This window comes from Mandrillus leucophaeus, unplaced genomic scaffold (assembly GCF_000951045.1).
Source record: "Mandrillus leucophaeus isolate KB7577 unplaced genomic scaffold, Mleu.le_1.0 Scaffold378, whole genome shotgun sequence".
Taxonomy (NCBI): Eukaryota; Metazoa; Chordata; class Mammalia; order Primates; family Cercopithecidae; genus Mandrillus; species Mandrillus leucophaeus.
In genome coordinates this window covers 2,186,776-2,208,367 of record NW_012104009.1, presented here as the reverse complement: position 1 = coordinate 2,208,367, position 21,592 = coordinate 2,186,776, and the positions used below count along the sequence as shown (strand labels likewise).

Below are 21,592 nucleotides of genomic sequence, written 5' to 3'. Positions count from 1 at the left end.
AAATGCCAAGAGATAACTCCTTTTAAGAAGAAATTTACATCCAACAACAACAACAACAAAATTCTGCCAAAGAGCTAGTTTGGGACAAGCCACAACTGTTAAACATACAAAATGAGAGAGTAACATTAGGATATTTAAAACATTTTTTCAAGGATCATGTTACTTAGAGAGGCATAGAGTAACAAAGCATTCTCCATAACTACCAATAAGAAAAATAGAAAATATTTATATGCTATGCTAACCTTTCTGCATGTTGGCTGCCTACAAACTTCCCCCAAAAGTGTAAGAGTGATGAAAACAATATTAATGCCAATGACAAAGAGAAGGAGGAAATTCTGATATGCAGGATAAAAGTTCAGCAATATAAAAGGATAGCACTCACTTTTTTCACCTAACATATTAACGTCAATGATCCCATTATTTCTTGAGTAATGCTGGCAACTGACTAGTGAAAAGAAACATACGTTGAATATTATTCTTTTATAGTATATATGTAATATATGGAGAGAGTTCACCATACACTGGTATAGTATGGTCTAATGTTTTACTGTAGTATTGTTGCAGTATATATATTTTAAATGACAGATTTGACAGAAATATCTTTTTACAAAGAGCACTGCACCTTTAAAGATAAAAATTAATGTGGGGCACTCATTGAGGAGCTAAACTACTCTACACACACCAAATTTTGTTAACATGTGAGTGCATAAACCCTTTGAAGAAAGGAGGATTATGCAATTATCCCAGTTAACTGAATGCCTTTTATGAATCACAGTTGATTTCATGATTTAGGCCTTGTAGAGTTTCCCAACTACATCAGGAGAAGGGGAGAAGACTCTAGGGACAACTATAGATCAGAATCTGAAAGCTAGATGTGGTGGTGCATGCTTATAGTCCCAGCTACTCAGGAGGCTAAGGTGGGAGGATGGCTGGAGCCCAGGAGTTCTAGGTTGCAATGAGCTATGATCACACCACTGCACTTCAGCCTGGGCAACAGAGCAAAACCCCATCTCTTTAAACAAAACAAAACAAAAACAGAAAAAGAACCTGAGATGCATCCCAAACTGTGCCAACTCCAAGTAGGAGCATCACTGACTCTGGAACATCTGTTTCCCCCTCTGTTTTCTGCTTCATGCTTCTCTCCGCAGATGAGTCTTCACCACTTACTCACAGCTTCTCCCTCTCCTAACCCCAGCTTTCCCATAATGAACAGCACCACTCCTGGCCTCTCCTTCACTCCATGCTATCTCATGACCCTCCCCATTCTGTTCTCATTCCCACTCCTGATCTTAGCTTCCTAACTCAATAGAGATGAGTCTGGCTCGGCTGAGTTAACAGAGCATGCCACACAGGTCATGTAAACTGTATAGAGAAGGTTTGTTGCTGCATGTGGCACCCACATCCTGGCCCAAGCAGCTGTGGCTGGAAAAGCAGAGAAGCTGAGTCAAGTGGTGCAAAATAAGGCCTTCTCCTCTCCTTTTTCATGCAGGAAGGTAGGAGCTATAACCACATAAACTACAAAGCCGAGAAATTAAAAAGTACTATTTAGGAACAAAAGCAAGTTGAAATAATTGAATTGGCCAAAAAACAAATTTTAAAGCAACATACTTTATCCAGATAAAATCAAAAACACCAAATACATCAAGCCAAAGGTCATTATTAAGAAACCAGAAAGAGTCCCAAACTCAAATAAAGAATTGATTCATGAGATGACAACAAATCATTACTGTAAATCTCCTAGATGAAATTTAGAAAGTAAAGTACCGGAGTGACAAACCTTAGTGTGATTCTGAATCTATTTAAACAAAATACAAAGTACTATAAAATCCATACATTTATTTAGTGTATTAATTTGCCTCCAGTCTTTTGGTTGTCCCTCTAATATGCCACAATGACCCTAATTCAGAGCCCTACTTAATAAAACTTGCAGTTTCAGGCAAAACTTCTCTCACTATAGAAACACATCCCATTAATGTGGGCATGATAATTGCTGATTTAAATAGCAACATTTATCTTGTATTAACAGTAGTCAAGCATAAAGTCAGAATATCGCTAAGTTCTGGCTGCCACCAGCAACCTGTATAAACTTGAGAAAAAATCAATCTAAGACTATTTAGACCACAATATCCTCGACTAGAAGAAACAGACAATACCACATCCAGCTTTAAACTGTATTGATTCTTCTGTGAAGTCATTTTAAATCAGTAAAGCTTAAAGTTCTTTACTAAACATTACTTTAGCCAGACAAAAAGGCACTACACCCAGCCCGTCATCTTAAAGACTGTCACCCTGTGGCTGAGTCCTTTCCCCCAGGTAATTCAAGGAGTCCAGAGAGAAGAAAAAAGCATACAGGAGTTCTCACTATCAATTCAATATCCAAACCAGGTGAAATCTCCCAGAGTGAGGCTTTCCACACTTTCACAGTCCAGCTACCACATCTGCCACATGGTCTCCAAGCTACATGTCAGGTCAAGAGCTTAAGAGTGACAGGCACAGCATACGAGTTACATCTATGGAGGCCTTTACCAGTCAGTCAACAGTCTAGAAGTATCCTCATTTCATGTTATATACCTAGCAGTGACACTGGAGCCAATCTTTTCTCTTCCGTTGGGTGAAGAATGACAAGTAATAGCAATTCTTCATGTCTGTGACCAATGTAACAGTGCCTAAAGGTTACATAATCTTTAGGTACTTCTGGATCACCTTAATCTTATGAATATTATGGCCTCACTACAATTGCACTGGCCAGGCTCTATCAAAAACACTATACCCAGATATTGTTGCCACATTTAAAATAGGACACTAATCTTGCTACTGCAAGTGAACAGAATGGTAAGGGGTCTGAAAACTAAGTCATATGATAAAAAAGGAACTAAGTATCTTTGGTGTGAAGAAAAGAAAATACAGAGATGTAAAAAACATCTTTAAAAAATTTTAAACCTCTGAATGTCAAAACAAGGGCAAATGGATGAAAGAAAGGAGGAACATTTTTCTAAAAATTAACACTACCTAGAAATGATCCACCTTGATGATCTGAGACGTGTTCTGTCTTTATCACTGTTATATTAAAGACACAGAAGTAACCTCAGTATGATGAGAAGTCTGACTTCTTAAATGTTTTTCATCAAAAAAAACTGCATGCTCTTAAATTGCAATAATTTATTAATCCATTAACGACTTCAACCTATGTTAGTTATTGTTACCTGTTTTTCTTCATAAGACGGTAGTTGTTTTTAGTTCTGATTATAAAAGTAATGGGCGTCCATAATAGGAAAGTACACAAAGAAAATAAAAACCTATCATAATCTCACCACTGAGAGTCATGGTTAACATTTTGGCATAATTCTTGCCCAGTCATTTTTCAGACATAAATATATATAACAAAATGTGAGTCAAGCTATTTATATGCCTTTTGTCCTAATTTTTGTACTTCTCTAGTAACCAATTTCACACGTCATTAAATATTTATAAAAAAGTATGATTTTTAATGCCTACATAGTAATCCAATGTCGGCTATACCACTTTTCAAATATTACATGGCTGAGTACTTAGGTTATTTTTAATTTTATTTTAATTATTACAATACTGTGACAATATCTTTATATATGGATTTTCATACACGTCTCTGATAATGTTCTATGTAATATATTAAGACTAAGTTTGTCCTACGCCCCTGCTAAGACACAAAGACAATTTGAATCACATGACATTGTAAAGACAATTAAAAGACACATGATGCAAAGGCAAGGCTCCTAAAATTGGAACTAATCAAATTTACTCCTTCCTCACAAACAGCTAATGCCACCCTCTTCAACAGTTGCTTCTGACCCACACAAAAATGTTTATGTTTGTGTATTATCAGTTAGGGTAATTTTTATCTGCATAATGTCAAAATAGTTCCAAAATCTTAGTATCAACCATAAATAAGGAAGTTTGTATCTCAAGATCTTTCAATTAAGGGAAATGCTGACAAGTACAGGAATTAATGTAAGGATTTAACTAATAAAGGGAGAACACTTTACAAAATAATATACAAGCCTTTTTAAACTAACGCCAAACCTTTTAAAACTAATGCCAATAAATATCTTAACTAGACCTTTCCATGGTTACTTGTACCACAAGTCTGTAATCCAGAGTCCTGTCTTGTGACCCTTCTTAAAAGACCTATTTTCATGAATTCAATTTCATTTTCTACATGATCCAACGCATTGAGTTTGGTTTCAAGAAATCATTTTAATCAATAATGACTAAACTTTCATCAGATGTTGATTAAAGATTATTCAATTAAACAAATGGCAGTAGTAATTAAGTTACGTCCACTATCATTAAACATACATTTTTAAACAATCTGAATGACATTCCTTGCTTCCATGGCTTTAAAAAGAGGAATAATACAGGATATGTGGTTTTCATAAAGAGGTGTGTGAAATGACTGATGAAATAAAAGAAAAGAATATGCCATTACAATGCAACTTGAAGCAGGTGACTCTACAACATGCTAAGACAATATAGACTCAAAACCCAGTCTTCCTGTGTTCAACTGAACACAAGAACAAAACTGAAAGATGAGAAGAATGAATGATGAGCAAATTATTTGATCTTTTTCTTAATTTCTTCTCACTAACCCTGATTTACTAGATTCTTGATAGAAGATGAGGAGAGAATCGTAAGGTATAAAAATAAGATCCATTCTAATCTTTAGTAACTTTCTAGATGATGACTAAACAGCCTTTACGGGGTGGAAAGTTACTCTTCTTTTCTAAGTCTTACAAGCAGCCAGTTATCCCTATCTAGACAGTAGTATAAAGAAAACATGATCATGGATTCTGTCACTGGAACATTCTCAGGGCAATAGTATTGTGATCAGTAATAAGAACTCAGTGAATAAGTTTTCACTAGTAATGACACACATTGGTGGTGGTCATCTTTACTCAAGCTTGGGACCAACAATGTAATGCTGCACAGCTTTCTCAGTGAACCTTCAGAAACCATCAAGACATCAAATACTCTTCACTGCATACCCTTTTATAAATCTGAATTGTGAGCCATATACATGTATTACCTATTGAAATAAATACTAAAATTAAAGCTTTAAAATATCCGGATCTTATTTAAATCAAATTTGATTTGTGTTTAAGCATAAAGACTCAGTATTAGAAAAAACACATTCGTGGGCCGGAGTTAACTGAGTTCACTTTTAAATAATTAAACCAAAACATATATCCATTACTAGAGGAAATAACCTACTTGAAATATAAAAATAATGGCTAGTGGAGAAAGCCGAAGTGACTTTATCATCTCTGCTGTCCCTCAATAAAAGGACTCAAGTAGTCCCCATCTAAGACCGTCTAATGCACCCATTTTTAGGTACAGAGGGAACCAAAAATTTATCCCAGGAATTTTCCCCAGAAGACAACACTTGCTATTTTCCAGTCTGAAAACACCTAAAGTAATGTTTGCCTAAAAACAATGAGTTTGAAAGTTTTAAAAATATACCACATAAGCCATCAATATCTCATTTTTTCAGTCTTACTGTTAGCCTTTGTGACAAGCCATGGTTTATAGGTCAGTTTTCCAAATAAATATCCAATATACTCAAAGAGTATAAAATAGCCCTACATTAAAATATATGATGTATACTTTGAGGAAAAATACTGTACATAACCCAATGCAACAAAAAAACCTGGCTTTCATCAATTACAATGATGACTGGATTTTGTCTTCTTTAACCATTGGGATTACAGATTCCTAACGCAGTTTGCTTTGATGAGTCACATGTGTAATACAATCACTGACCCTATCCCCACCTAAAATACTGTAACCCATTTTCCCCTCCAAGATCTGACCATAGTCATTTCACAAGAGAAAGAAAAAAATAACTGATTAAAAGGAAATAGGACAGACAGTGAGTAAGCCATGAACAACTGCCCAAAGAACTGTAAAAAACCTGGAAGATTGTTTCCATGTGTTTCCATTAGATAGAGTTGCCATTAGGAGTGGACAGAGAATACTGATAAAGTTATATCCATTCCCGCCTTTTGTAAGTGTAGTTAGAGCCAAAGAATAAAAAGTACAATTACAAGATAACTTTGCAAAGTTTTAACACAGAAAAACATCTGGAATGGATCCAATGCAAATACATAGTTTAATCTGTAATCCCATCAACCAGGGAATATTAAAAATCATTTAATATATATTTTTAATACACACAGAAAAAAGACTAAGGGTGTACAAATAGTTCTCTTTCAAAGGCAAGATTACAGGTTGGGCATCGTGGCTCATGCCTGTAATCCCAGCACTTTGGGAGGCTGAGGTGGGTGTATCACTGGAGGTCAGGAGTTCAAGACCAGCCCGGTCAACATTGTTGAAACCCTGTCTCTACTAAAAACACAAAAATTAGCTGGGTGTGGTGGTGCATGCCTGTAATCCCAGCTACTAGTGAGGCTGAGGTGGGAGAATCATTTGAATCCGGGAGGCAGGGGTTACAGTGAGTCAAGATCATGCCACTGCACTCCAGCCTGGGCAACAGAGCAAGCTCCATCTCAAAAAAACACAAAAAACAAAAACAAAAAGGCAAGATTACAGATTATTTTTTTCTCTTTTTGCATGTCAACTATATACTCATTGTAGACAATTTAGAAATGACTTGTGATTAAAAAAACAGATTTAGTATAAAAGACTAGGCAGTTAAAAATCTATAGATCAGACTGAATATCAAAATGTGACAAATAACATCTACGGTCTTAGTAAATTTTTCTAATTAAATTTTTCTACAGAATCATCTTCTCCATTAAAAGGTATTATAGTTTGAACTGTCCTCCAAAAAGTCATATGGTGAAGTACTAATGCCTGGGAGCTCAGAATGTGACATTTGGAAATAGGGTCACTGCAGATGTGTAATAATAAGATGAACTCACACAAGAGTAGGGTGGGCTGCTAATCCAATATAATTGGTGTCTTTATTTGGACATAGAGACAAGCACACAGGGAAAATGCCATATGAAGATGAAGGCAGAGATCCAGGTAATTCTTCCACAAGCCAAGGAACACCAAAGATAACCAGCAAACCATGAGAAGCTAAAGAAAGTCATGGAACAGATTCTCCCTTCCAGCCCTCAGAAGGAACCAACCCTGTTGACACCTTGATCTTGGGTTTCTAGCCTCCAGAACTGTGAGGTGATAATTTATCATAGTTAAGCCACCCAGTTTGTGGTATGTCAGCCCTAACAAACAAATACAAAAAGTTTCAAAGTACACCACACGAAGAAATTACACTTTGATTACAGCATTTTTTTCCCGTAACAATCTCGTTTTTGGTGAATAGTGCCTGCAAAATCAATTTTTTTCTCCAAATGTCCCAGCCCCTCCCCTCCCCTCCCCTCTATTGTTGCTATTAGGTAAGACTACATAACTAAGTTTTCTCCCATAGAGTGTGAAAGGAAGTGACAGATGCCACATTCAGGCCTGGGCCTAACAACCATGGTGTGCCTCTCTTCAATACTCTGTCTCCCTCACCAGCACACAACTGGACATGGTGGTGACCAAGCTTCAACAACAGAGATGAAGGCCATGCTTAGCGACAACCCAGATATGTCTTAGAAGGAGCCTGGGTCGCTGAATGACAGTATGGGACACAGCTACCAACCCAGCTGGAAGACTCTCCTTAGAATGCTATGTGAGAGTACAACAAATGACTCTGCTCTTTAAGACACTATATTGTTGGGGTTTTGGGGATTTTTTGTTATAACATCTTAGCCTTTTACCTTTTATCCTTTATTAAGTGTTTGGGAAATAAATCATTTCAAACCCATGCAGTAAAACAATGTATAGAAAACTGGGTAGATCTCTGGAAAAAACAGTAACGTCGACTCAATGGAAGAAGTGTATAATAAGCTTAACAATCACTATTATAGCTTCAAATCTGAGATATGTTTGACAATCTTACTATCTGTAAAACTGAAATGTAAGCTCTTAAAGAAAATATACCAATTCTTATTTTGGAAGATTTTTAAAATTAATTTTATTATTTTCTAATTCAAAAACTTTGAGAGTAATTAATTAAATCGAGCAAAATTTAGTCATATTATGATTTTACATATATTTTTATGGTACAAAAAAACATAAAGTTATATATGAAAGTCTCACACTCCTTCTCAAATCTCCACGTAGGGAGAGGCACTATGAAGCTAGGTAGATATCCTTCCAGGCTTAGAAAAGTTGAGTAGTTGAAGTTTAAACTCAGCTAAAGGAGATTTTAACTTTTGCCATGTACACCTCAAAGTAAAAACTAAGAAACATTACAATCATAAGCCTAGATCCTTCATATTTGCATTACTTTAGAGAGAGAAAAATATTTCTTCAAAAACGCTAGTGAACGGCAATGCAGCCTATTTCTTAAATGTTTCCCCAAATGTCATTATGTAAAACTAGAATACATGTGACTGCATGCAAGTTCCTGGAGGACAATTCAGTATTTCTCCATTACTTCATTCTACTGTAGATGAACCATAATGTCTACTTCTGTCTAGTCAAAACAGTGAAAAATGACTCTTCTGGAATTTGGGCTGTTTCTAAGTTAGAGATTTTCTGCTAGATGAGTATGCAAATCCTATATGGACACCTGTCTATGGAAAAGACACTTCCTATTGAACCAAAGAAAAAAATGAGAAGATAAAATATACTCCCATCTAGCTATTCAGAGACCTCATTAATCTGTGACCAAGAATAGAATCTATGACTCTAACTCATAGTTTGTGGGATACACACATGTTCCTGGATTCAAACGTGTTTCCATTTAAACTACTGGAATGTATATATGTCTCTGCAAACAGTGAGAAATATTAGCAAATCTAAGAATGAAAGTCCTTTATGATCACATACACCAGCTTTTAAAATGTCTGAAATCACAAAGGTGAAGCATCTGCTTTTTACATCTATCTATGAGTTAAAGAAGAACGATGAAGAAGAATCCTTTCACAGATAGCATCTATTTTTACCATCAGAGTCAACCCAAGGGAAATCTATAATTTCTGCTATTTGTTTCTTTTTCATTTTATTTTTCTTTTCTTATTTTTTCTTTGAGACAGGGTCTTACTCTGTCACCCAGGCTGGAGTGCAGTGGTGCGATCATGGCTCACTGCAGTCTCAACTTCCTGGGCTCAGGTGATCCTCCCACCTCAGCCTTCAGAGGAGCTGGAAGTACAGGTGCACAACATCACACCTGGCTAATTTCAGTTTTCTGTTTGTTTGTTTTTGTAGAGGAGGGATTTCTCCATGTTGCCCAGGCTGGATAATTCTATTCTATTCTATTCTATCCTATTTTATGACACAGTCTCACTCGGTTGCCCAGGCTGGAGTGCAGTGGCACGATCTCAGCTCACTGCAACCTCTGCCTCCTGGGTTCAAGTGACTCTCGTGCCTCAGCCTCCCAAGTAACTGGGATTACAGGCATCTGCCACCACGCCTGGCTAACTTTTGTATTTTTAGTAGAGACAGGCTTTTGGCCAGGCTGGTCTCAAACTCCTGACCTCAAGTGATCCACCCACCTTGGCCTCCCAAACTGTTAGGATTATAGGTGCACACCACCATGCCCTGCCCCAGGCTGGTCTTCAATTTCTGAACTCAAGTAATCCGACAGCCTTGGCCTCAAAAAGTGGTGGGATTACAGGTATGAGCCACTGCACCCAGCCTATTTGTCTTCCCTTGTCTTATCCTGGTTGCTAACCCTGCCCCCAGCTAAGGCCAGGGCATTCTGAAATGCTTAGGTATTGAGTGTAAGTTGGAGATTAACCAATGTCAGATAACACCAAGTCAGGGGGGATAGTACCAAAACTGCAACAGCCTGAGCCTATAAAGTAAGGTGGAAAACTCGTAGTCTGGCACATTCTATTTGGCCAGTAGAACATTTTAAAATTTGTTTTACTTTAAATATCTTTAGAAAAGATCCCCCACCATATTCATCATATAGGATAGTGTACCTCACCTTGCACAATAAACCCCTCCTATGTCACATGCCAGCCAAACGACATATGAATGCCACATGAATTGATCCACCTCTGAGCCCTCTTACATTTTGTTTATTTGCCTTCAAGCAAAAATTTCATTAGATTTTCCCTGGAAGGAGCCTTCTTGGAATGGTTACGTCTCATACAGCATCCCCCCTTTTCCTGGCTAGCTCTGTCTCCAGCTCCCCTATGGAAACCTGTTCTCCTCCACATGAAGAGGAGCGTTCGGGGGCTTCTAGGGTAGCTGCTGAGATAAGTATATTTCCTCTTACTTATCACCATGACAAGAGTAAAAGGCAACTTACCTTTTGAAAAAAGTCTTCCCCACTTCTGCCTTTCCCTTCAGCAGCAGCTGTAAATAAAAATGTGCACATTTAAAATACTTTTTCAATGTATGTATTCAAAAAACTTTCGAGCATCAGATATGAGGATGCAACAGCAAACAAGATGCCAGCCTCGCTCTCCCACAGCTCAGTGCCTGCTAATATGCCTCACTGGGATGCAAAATTGGTAAAGACTAGCACGCTAATCCATCAATTACACATCTCTAGGTTATTTAACACTCTTTTGCTTTGTCTGAAAGACTCACGAACCCCTACACACTTAGATGATGAAAGTGATCTCGGCCTTTCATAGTTAAAGAACTATATGAATAAATGCAACTCTCAAAGTAATCAACTGTAACACTCCAAGCACTTCCTATCTGTGATCAATCCCAGGCAGAAGAGGCTGCCTTGTCAGCAGGTGGCTCATGTATATGGCCTACTTCTAAGCTGTTTCCATTTTATGCTTTACAGTGAGTATATATTCTACTTGAATTTCAATTGGCATCATATACTTTTAATTCACTCCTTCATTTGTATATACAAAGAGAGAAAAAAAGAAAAACAGAATTAAACAGTAATGGTGAAAGTCACAGCCCACAATAAAATTGCATGTAACATTAATTAAAATATCACTGTATTTGAACATCATTTTTATAGATAAATGGTAACCCATGAATACAGGACAAACCCATTTCTCAGTCTGTGTTCATAAGTCTTGTGACTATGAACATTTTGTATTCATTTGTGTTGCAGGGTGGGGAATTTGACAAAAGGAGAGAAGCGATAAAAGAGTCAATAGCATCTTGCTTGCAACAGACTCAGACTGCATCTTTCTAAGGCCAAACAGGACTCTGATTCGGGTGTAGGGTGGAATAGTGGTTAATGAGAGAAGCCTGGTCAGGACAAAGAAAGGTGCTGAAGTAAAAAGTACTGGAAATTTAAGTCTGGAAGACCACAGTAAACCAAACACCTGCTAGGCAATACCTCAGCACAGCCATGTTTGTGAGCAGAAGTGCATGTGTGTGTGTATCCAGAACACTTGTTAAAATGACTAAAGACCCAAGAAATAGGGCAGAGCAATCACTTAAGAATTCCATCTGTCACTTAGCAAGTTTTGACAAGCATCTACCATAACTTTGACACTGTTAAGTGAAAGAGTCAAAACTTGGGAGGCCAAGGCAGAAGGATCACAAGGTCAAGAGATCGAGACCATCCTGGCCAACATAGTGAAACCCCATCTCTACTAAAACAAAAATTAGCTGGGCGAGGTGGTGTGTGCCTGTAGTCCCAGCTACTTGAGCGGCTGAGGCAGGAGAATCACTAGAACCCAGGAGGCGGAAGTTGCAGTGAGCCAAGATTGCACCACTGCACTCCAGCCTGGCGACAGAGTAAGACTGTCTCAAAAAAAAAAAAAAAAAAAAAGATTCAAAACTTCAGAAATTCTCTCTGCCCTCAAAGAAATAACAAGTATTTAAATTCTTTTTTCACCAACTTAAATTTTACAGTTAAATATAAGACACATTGTCTATTTTTGTAGAAATGTGTATTTTTTACCAACACATTTTTATCCAAACAACAGATTGCAGAGTACATGTTTCTGGAAATTCCAAGGACAATCTGAAAAAACATAAAAACAAGGGCTGAAAAGGAATTTAAAAATTGCCTTCTAATGTGTGGTAGGGCTGAATAATGACTCCCGGCAAACAGGTTCATGTACTAATCCCCAGAATCTTACATGGCAAAAGAGATTTTGTAGATGTGATTAAGTAAAAAGATAGGAAGATTAGCCTGAATTAGCCAGATGGGCCCAATGTAATCGTGTCCTTAATGAAAGAAGCAAGGGGCTCAGAGAACAAGAAAGTGATGTGACAAAGGAAGCGCAAGGAGAGATGGTTACATGACAACAAAGGACAGATCAGAGATGACCAAGATTTGAAGACAGAGGAACAAGCCATGAGCCAAGGAATGCAGGTGGCCTCTAAGAGCTGGAAAAGTCAAAGAAATTATCTTTCCCTATGGCCTCAGTAGAGAGTACAGTCCTGCTAACACCTTGCTTTCAGCCCAGTGAAAACCACTTCGGATTTCAGACCCAAAAAGTAAGATTTCTGTTGTTTTAAGCTACTACACTGTGGCAACTTGTTACAGCAGCAAAAGCAAACTAACCTATAATGCTAATGTCTTTTTAACTTCTCTTTTTGAACAAATTCCACGTCATCAATAGCATGAACTGCACCCAGACACTGTCATGCCAAGTGTCAGGTTTCAGCCCAAGTGGAGGACCAAGGGGAGGGGGTGGATGAGTGGTGAGCAGCTGAAAGAACACTCGAGGAATCATAGGGAGTTGTGGCATGGCTTTATTCTCTCTCGGTGCAAGTTAGCCTGGGTGCCAGCCGGGGCACGAACCGTGGGTGCAAACCTGGGCGCGAGTCAACCCAGGCGCAAGTCATATGTACAGCGTTAGCAGGGTAATTATACCTTTCACAGACAATAGTGGCTGCAAGCCAAGCACGAGCTCACATGGGTGATCACCACGTGTTGTGGTTATGTAATGAGTGAAATTGTGCACGTGCGCTCCAAACTCCAGACTCACACGCTAGACCGGATGTCTGCCTTGGCCTATACTTGATCACAGCAGATTCATTTTCCTTATACTCCACCCCCTAGGCCAAGGGAGACACAGGCCTTGGACACACAGGTCCAACACATAGGCCTCATACATAGGCTCTGGACATGCAAGCCAGGCCCCAGACACACAGGTCCGACACAAGGCCTTATACATAGGCTCTAGGCACACAGGCCCCAGACACTCAGGTCCAACATATAGGTCTTACATTCCACCCCCTAGGCAAAGAGAGTTTTTCTAGTGGGGAGACATGCCCACAGGGTGGAACCCTGGACCCAGAGGCCACAGCAGTAATACATGAACAACAACTCCAGGTTATGGTGGGCAACCACCTCATGGTGACATTACACCTACGTTGCTTTACACATTTAGTCAAGCTTTTATTTCCCTGCCTTTAGGAGCACTGGGGCAGGCAACAATAGGTTACCATTAATCCCTATACCTGGTCGGAGGAAGTCATCCTTCCTCCCATAGGTTTTATCACATGGCTTGGCCCTATATGGGCCAGTGACCAACTGACTGGCCACTTCTGTTACTTTTAGGTAGTTAACCACAAGGCTAAGCCTCAATAAACTACCAAGCTATTGCTGCAGATTACCGTTGGTGTCACCACCGTGGTGATCACCACTCACACTGCCCTGATTTCAGCCCATTGGCTACTTTGTCCATACCTCGTATCAAATCATATGGTGTCAGTACTAGGGTGAACTGTGACAGCAGTCCAGGCAATAGCAGCACCCAAGCTAGACCCATTCATATACCATGCTCTATCAGGAATGGAGGGGTGCCTCAGGCCCCATGGTCTTATCTTGCATTAGGACTACAAGTCCCAAGACCTCTTGCAACTGTGCTGCTAAAGGATTTGTACTCCGTGTACTCCACTGCTCCAAGTAGGCACCACACTTTGCTAAAGTGGATGTCTGTGCTAGCCCATTCTGGGGAGTCATTATCCATGAAGGCATCCATCCCACTATCAGCTAAGTCATCCGCACGACGACTGTAGCCCACCCTGCCATGCTCTCATGAGCCTGAAGGGCAGCATATGCAGTTACTAACTGCTTCTCTTATCAGTGAATACTGGAGCTCAGCTCTTTTCCACAGTTGGGACCAAAAGCCTACTGGCATTCTCAAGTGCTCCATGCACTACTATAGGCCCCAGGCAAAACTATCTGTGGTCACATGCACATCTAGCTCAAACACGTGCCCCTGGTCAACTACCCGTAGGGCTTGTGCCTGCTGAATAGCCCACTCAGCTGCCAGGAAGGTAGTCTCAGCCGCACTATCTTAAATCTAGGCAAGGGGAGCGTTGTCACTTCTAAATCTGCAAGAGAATCAGAAGTTAACATAGTATCATTAACAAGACCATGACATATGGTGGGGCTATGCATATAGCCCTGCAGCAACACTGAGAAAGCCCACTGTTGCCCTCCCATGAAGGCAAACTGTTCCTGGCTCTCTGGAAAAGAACTCATCGGCCAATTCCACCACATAGTGGTACTGTCTCAGTTTTGTCAAGCCCACTGATAGACGGCATGGCTGCCAAGCCATGTGAAATATCCATGCCCAAAATGTATCTGTGCTGGTGTCTACCAGCACCAGCACTCGCTATACGCTGGTGGGGGAACAGTGCACTGTGAACTCCACATGTGGCCTCCAGTCATCTGGTGTTTCCCCAATTCAAACCTCAGTCAGTTCCCTCATCATAGAGAAAAGGCTTTACACCCCCAGCTGCCTATAGCACATATGTAGTCTTTCAGTTGAAGTGCCCAGGTGGGACCAGGTTGTACAGCAATGTCCTTCTCCACTTGGGCATTTTCTGGAATTGCACAAAGTTAAGAGTACTTCATTTGGCTGCTTATCGATTTTCTCTCAGTCAATCCTGGCCAAAATCAAATCAATCCACATCTGTGAGCATGTCACTTGTTGGGGCCCCCTTTTCTCCAGTCGGGGGACCCCTGCAGGCAGGGCATCTTCCTCTTCTTTATGGTGCAGACTCCTCGGTCCCATCAACAGCTTCCTCAGTATCAGAGTGGGGGTCTCTGGCTGAGACGACAGCCCCAGGCCTGCATTCACAGCAGCCTCTAATTCCTTTCCGAGTTCTGTAGCCGGGCCTCCAGGCACGCCGCCTGTGCCTGAAGGTCCCCATTTATGGCAGCTTCTAAATCTTTTTCTAAGCTGTGTAACCAGGCCTCCAGGCACCCAGCCTGCACCTGGAGGGCCCTTACCTCTGCTGCATCCCTCAGGAACTGAGGGTGTACTTTCCATAGTGCATTCAAAAATGCCTAACCAACTCTGCCGGCAAAAGCTCACTCCTTCTCAGTGCTCTGCACTTCCAGCTGCTTCAGCACCTTTTCCATGCCCGTGGAGGGCCAATCTACCGCCACCTAGGTTTCCACCAGAGCCCATTAAACAGTACAGTGCCACTGGGCACCACAGCCCATGTTGCAGTCACATGCCCAACCTGAAATCAGTGGGGACCAAAGTCTCACTCTCCTCAGTATCCTGCCGACTATGCCAAGTGTCACGCCAAGTGTTATGTTCCAGCCCAAGGTGAGGACCGAGGAGTGGATGGATGAGTGGCAGGCAGCTGAAAGAACATGGGAGGAATTGTAGCGGATTTCAACATGGCTTTATTCTCTCTCTAGCCACGAACAAGCTGACTGGGGCACAAGCTGCATGTAGTGTCAGCAGGGTAATTATACCTTTTACGGAGAGTAGTGGCTCTGAGCAAAGCACGAGCTCGTGTGGGTGGCCACCTAATGTGCCGCATGTGGTGTGGTTACATGAAGAGTGGAGTTGTGCGCCTGCACTCCAAACTCGCTGAGTCATGCTAAACTAGATGTCTGCCTTGGCTTATTCTTGACTGCAGCACATCCATTTTCCTTACACACTGATATAGGCCATTTGAATCACACATTTCTACAAAAATATTCTCTATAGTCTGCTCTGCAAACAATGATTTTCATTCTCTAACTTGAAAATATACCAATATTAAAGCTCAATAAAAATATAAAAAGTAAAGTTGAACAAACTTCTAAGCAAACTGGCAACTGTGGGTGGCCCTAGCTAAAGGGAACACCCAGGCAAGATAAAAGGTCAGTGCCCAAACCTAATGACAAGTGTCTTGGGGGGCACTTAGCCAATTCTTGGCTGTCTTTGTCTAAGGCTAAAAATAGTTTTAAAAGAGCCACCTTCAATGATACCCACTTTCACATGGCAATAAAAGTAACAGATAAGGACATGGAGAGTCAAAAAAAAAAATCTAGTGGCATTCAGGAAACTTCTGTGAAAAGAAATTTTTAGAATCAGATATTTTCAAAGGTCTATCAAGCAAAGTAGATAATCACCCTTTTTACCACACGAAATTCCTGCACAACTTAAAAGTCCTCTGTTGAAATTTCATTATACAACTATATTTATTACAGAAACTTCCTTGAGGAGACTTATTTTGCTCAAGACAAACTCATTATATCACACTTTGTCATGCCCCTTCATTCCAAGTCCATCAAAACACTAAACAGCCTTCACAGAATGGCCCTTCAACCTCCAGATGAATAAAAAGGGGAAATTTTCCTAAGTTAGACCTAAACTACTATTAACTCTGTTCCAGGGGGGAAAATCACTAAAATTTAACCAGAAGCCTGCAGCTTTAGCAAGTTTATGATTTGAGGGAAAACAGCAGGCAAGGAGCCAGAAATGGCAAATTACATTCACTGGCACCAAAAATCTTTGGACTTTTTTTACTCCAAGTGTTTGTGTGCAAGAAATTCTAAATCTGAGCCTGATTTTACCTCAATTCTGATGTATCCATTTCCCAAGCCCATAAATACCTTGGTAAAAGACCCTGATGAGCTGTTGGTTAGATCATGGTCTCAGGTGCAAATGGTGTTGGGTCCCAATCATTAGCACTTCCTAGGAAGAAGCATCCTCATTTCATTCCCAGGATGCCAGGTCACCTGAAGGACTTTCACTGACCCCAAGCAGATAAAGCTATCAAAGGCCACAAGAGCCTATTAAAAGAGTGACAATTCACTAAAAGTCTTCTCTTCCCCCAAACACGGATTCTTCTGAGCCCAAATTTGAGAGTCTAATTCTCCCACTTAGTTTACATTCATCAGTATCAAAATATAAAGTCTTTCCAAGAAGTGAGAGATTGGGGAAAAGGGTATCACTGAAGAACATTTTTCTCAATATAAAATTAGGCATTTAAAATGCTCATTTAAAAAAAATAAGATAAATAAAATAAAATGCTCATTTTACAGACCCAGAAAAGCTGACACTTTCATTCCACAAATACTTACGACTTAGGTTCAATGCTAATGAATCAAAATAGGCAAGGCCCTACCCTCATTCAGATTACAACCCTGACCTGTACAATATTCAAAGCAACCTAACTGGTGAGATTAAGCCAAAGTTAAAATTCAGTTCTCCTAGCAACTTTCCCAGAAGGTTTTTCACAGTCACAATTCTACCTAAATTAAACTTATTATCAATTTAATTTAGCTATTCTCATTCTAGACAATGCACTAAAAAGTGAATCATTTCACTTCTAACCCAACACTGAAGCTGGACAGCTACTGTTAGACCTGAAGAACAAAGGGCACTTATAGGGAGACCATTAGAGAGTTGGATTAGAAGAAAAAAAAATATATGAGATATGATATATCTTGACTCAAATCATTTCCTTTTCATTATATTTGGAGGGCAAAATGGTGCCTGTGAAATGAGCCAAACCATACTTTATGTCATGGTATTGCTTGACCTTTGAAGTCTGATTACACTCTGCGCTAAAATACTTCTATTGAGTCTTTGCAATCTTAGACACTGATACTCCCTCATCTTTTTTATTCCACAGTAACATGAGCACACATATAATGATTTAGCAGGTTTTTCTTAAACTGTCTTTACAATATAACTTCTGCCTGATGTTCCAAAGTTTATTCACTCGAATGTAAAAACCCTGGATTATTCCTGCCAATGAAAGCAATTGTCTTTATTTTCATGACATAGAACTCCGGGAATAAATTACTTCAATACTACTGAAACGTGGCTGGCTGAATGTGCAGGTAAAGCATTTCATATTTTAAGCTGAACAATCCATTTTTTATGTTTATTATAATTTCTCCAATGCTTTGCCATATTTTATTTCATATTTTTGCTTCACAAGAAATATGGGATGGCAAAAGCCACTGCCAATAAAAACAGCAAAAGTTGAAACAGGTGTAAACTATTACAATCCCCCCAAACTACACAGCAAGTCCAGTTAATGACTGAATTAAATGGGAGGGGGGAGTTTGACTTTAAATTCTTCCTGGGGCACATGGAAACTTCTGTTTAAATATCCTTTTCATTTTGAAATGCTTTTCTCTTATAACATCTGACGCTTTATGTAGCCAACTCTAAAAACACAAAGACTATGTTCTTCACATTTATAATACAGTATGAAACATCTTTAAACATTACCTTGATAAACAATGGGGTTTCTTCCCCTTTGGAATTTGGCAAGAAAAAGCCAAGTTCAAATTATAAAAATAATTGAGATATAATTCTTCAAATCCATTAAGAATCAGGGCATTCCTCTCCATCTTTTTTTTTTTTTTTAACACAACTCAACACATTTGCAACTAAGAGGGCTGCTGTGCCTTTAGGTCACTTGAAAGATAAAAAAATCAGGTAGCCTGATTCTTGTACACAAATATTCTACTCAAAATTTAAAACATTCCCTTATTGTATCAATTTAATCCATGTGCTAAAAGAGCTATGCCGTATACTTTATTCTGTATATTAACTGCTTCCAGAAAACTGTATGTCAACTGTTTCCCTGACAACCCAGCAAATTCAACTGAAAAAGGAATCAGCAAAAAAGATGTAGAAGATGCATTTTCTAGATATTCCCACAGAAATTTTTTATGTTCATGAATTATACCTTGCACTTTGGACTGGCATGCAAAGCTCTAAGAGCCAACTGAGAAAAAAGTAGTCGTTGAGTTTATTCTTAAAGTTTCTTCCACTTCTGAATTAAAATCATAGTCATCATTAAAATTAAAATCATAGTCATCATTGAAACACTCTAACCAACTGAAGAACACTTCTAACTTTAAATTTCAACAGTGAAAAGTGTCATCTGAATGCTGTATCTCATAAGTGTGAGAATTTTCAGACCCTATCTTTCCCCTAACTCTCTACCTAATTACCAGGCTTCACTGTGAACAATTCAAATTCACCGGCCTGTAAAAAAGTTAAATAAATAGGCCTGTTGAGAAAAATCAAGAATAGACAAAAATAAATACAATTTTTCTCTTAACAGTGGCTGGATTATGGATGCCTTTCTTCTTCATTTTTAGTATTTTTCCTTAAATATTGTTTTATTTTGCAGTTAAATTCCCATGGTCAAAAATGCAACCTTAACTTGGTTTTTTAAAGTATAAAACAGAACGTACAGGCTGGGCACAGTGGCTCACACCTGCAGTCCCAGCACTTTGGGGGCCGAGGTGGGAGGATCACCTGAGGTCAGGAGTTTGAGACCAGCCTAGGCAACATGGTGAAATCCCGTCTCTACTAAAAATAGAAAAAAAAAAAATTATCTGGGAGTGGTGGTGCATGTCTGTAATCCCAGCTACTTGGGAGGCTGAGACAGGAGAATCTCTTGAACCTGGGAGATGGAGGTTGCAGTGAGCCAAAATCATGACACTGTACACCAGCCTGGGCAACAGTGTGAGATTCTGTCTTAAAAAAAAAAAAAAAAAAAAAAAAAACAGAATGGCTTAAATTCTGTATAAAAGTCTGTACATGTACATATACAGACACAAGTATAAACAAACATGTATTTAGATATATGGATACGTAGTGAATATGTCAGAAAAAAGACTGGAAGGATAAATATCAAAATATTAATAACAGTTGTTATTTGAGTGGTAGAATTCTTGGGTCTGCTTATCATTTTTTCTTTGTATTTTTCAACATACCTTTAAATGGCTTGAATTGCTTTATAATTAGAAAAAATTCAGGTAAAAATTATTTTTAAGTCTTCCTTCCTATTTGAGAATGAACCAAAGTTTCACCATTACTGGTCTGTCGCAGCATTATTTTCAGCCCACAGTGTATACGGCAATCATTGGCAAAAGTATGAAAATCAAATGTAGATACAAGCTGCTGCCTAAGGAGACACAATGAGTAATGCAATATCAGAGATAGATAACAGACAATCAATAACATCATACCAGGTATAGATCTTAGGCTTTCACCAACCTAGTACTCTCTAGAATGAAACACTAATTTTATGCAGCTCTCAGTGGAGAAGTTTTAATCATTTAGGCCTATAGTAGAATCTTCGCAGCTGAAAACAGTAAAAAATTTAATATTTGGAAAACCTCTGCGAGTTATAGCCAAACTCAATAGCTAGCCAAAGAAGACAGAAATAGACACCCTTCAAAATGTGTGAACCACAAAAAGAAAAATGTATATACATACATTTCCAATCCTAGGCTGTTTAAAAACTAAACCCACTTTTGCTGAAAGGTCACATCAAATGAAACATGAAATAAAACAGAAACTTACCCCATTATAAAAGGGCTCTATGGCTCAGAATAAAAACAAAAAAGAGAGAGAGATTATCCATGGCAATTTGGGACAAGAGGATGGTCCAATAATTGAACTAACCAAGACATCCTTTGAGTCTGTGTTTTAAAGTTTCATTTCCCACAAAATATTTTAACAGAATAAGAATTAGATTATGATGGAGGTTAGGGGGAGGATTCCTAATCCATCTAACAGTGGGGACCACTACTGCTCCATAAGACTCTGCAGATTATACACACTTCTCAAAATGTGGATTGCAGTTTTTTCATATGTCAAATCTTTTTCCTGCCAATATTCCAATGCCGGGAACAATCTAAGACAGTGTTGGCCCTGCCACACTCAAGGCACAACAGAAAGCAAGCAAAGGCCAGCATTCTCTCACCTAGGGAATTTTAGTTTCAGAAAGCATCTGTTGCTATCAAATGTAGGGAAACATATATTCCCAAAAATCTGAGAACAACTACACTACTCACTGCTTTAAGCAACTTTTAACTTGAACTCTTTCGGTAACTTTTGCTAAGGGTTTATTCAAACTTCAAATTTATTGGCCTGACAATGAAGACTTCCTGGTGGACTGATGACCCAAACATATGTCAATGGAATTTCAGTTCAATGATTAACAGAAATGTTGGTCATGTCAAATGCCTCGCTTTCAGACGCTATTTCTTCTTATATAAGCAATCCCTGAAGCATCGTTTAGTCTGGCCTGAGGTCATAACACTATTTGAAGACTTTGGGTATTTACATAATTTCCATTTTTTTTAGGAAAACAACCCTAACTCTTTACCAAAATCTAAACAATGTTCACAGTTTAATGGAATTAGGAATACCTAATACACCACCGTGAGATTATGCTGATCTTCCTATAGAACTACGCCATCCAGTGCGACAGCCACTGGCCACGTGTGCCTCATGAACACTGAAAGTATGGCTAGTCTGAATTCACATATGCTGTGGTATAAAATGCAAACAGGATTTTGAAAATGTAGTAAAAAAAGAATGTACAATTCTCAATAATGTTTTGATTATATGTTGAAATGATGTTATTTCTATATATTGGG

The 21,592-nt window shown here is 39.0% G+C and overlaps 1 protein-coding gene across 1 annotated transcript in view; it reads right to left on the bottom strand.

Moving 5' to 3' along the window:
* The window catches only part of BICC1 (BicC family RNA binding protein 1), a 368,778-nt gene that overhangs the window by 225,273 nt on the left and 121,913 nt on the right, over positions 1-21,592 (bottom strand). The window contains exon 2 of the mRNA XM_011990352.1: positions 10,310-10,356. Within this exon, the coding sequence (XP_011845742.1) occupies positions 10,310-10,356 (47 nt within the window). The remainder of the gene's footprint in view (positions 1-10,309; positions 10,357-21,592) is intronic.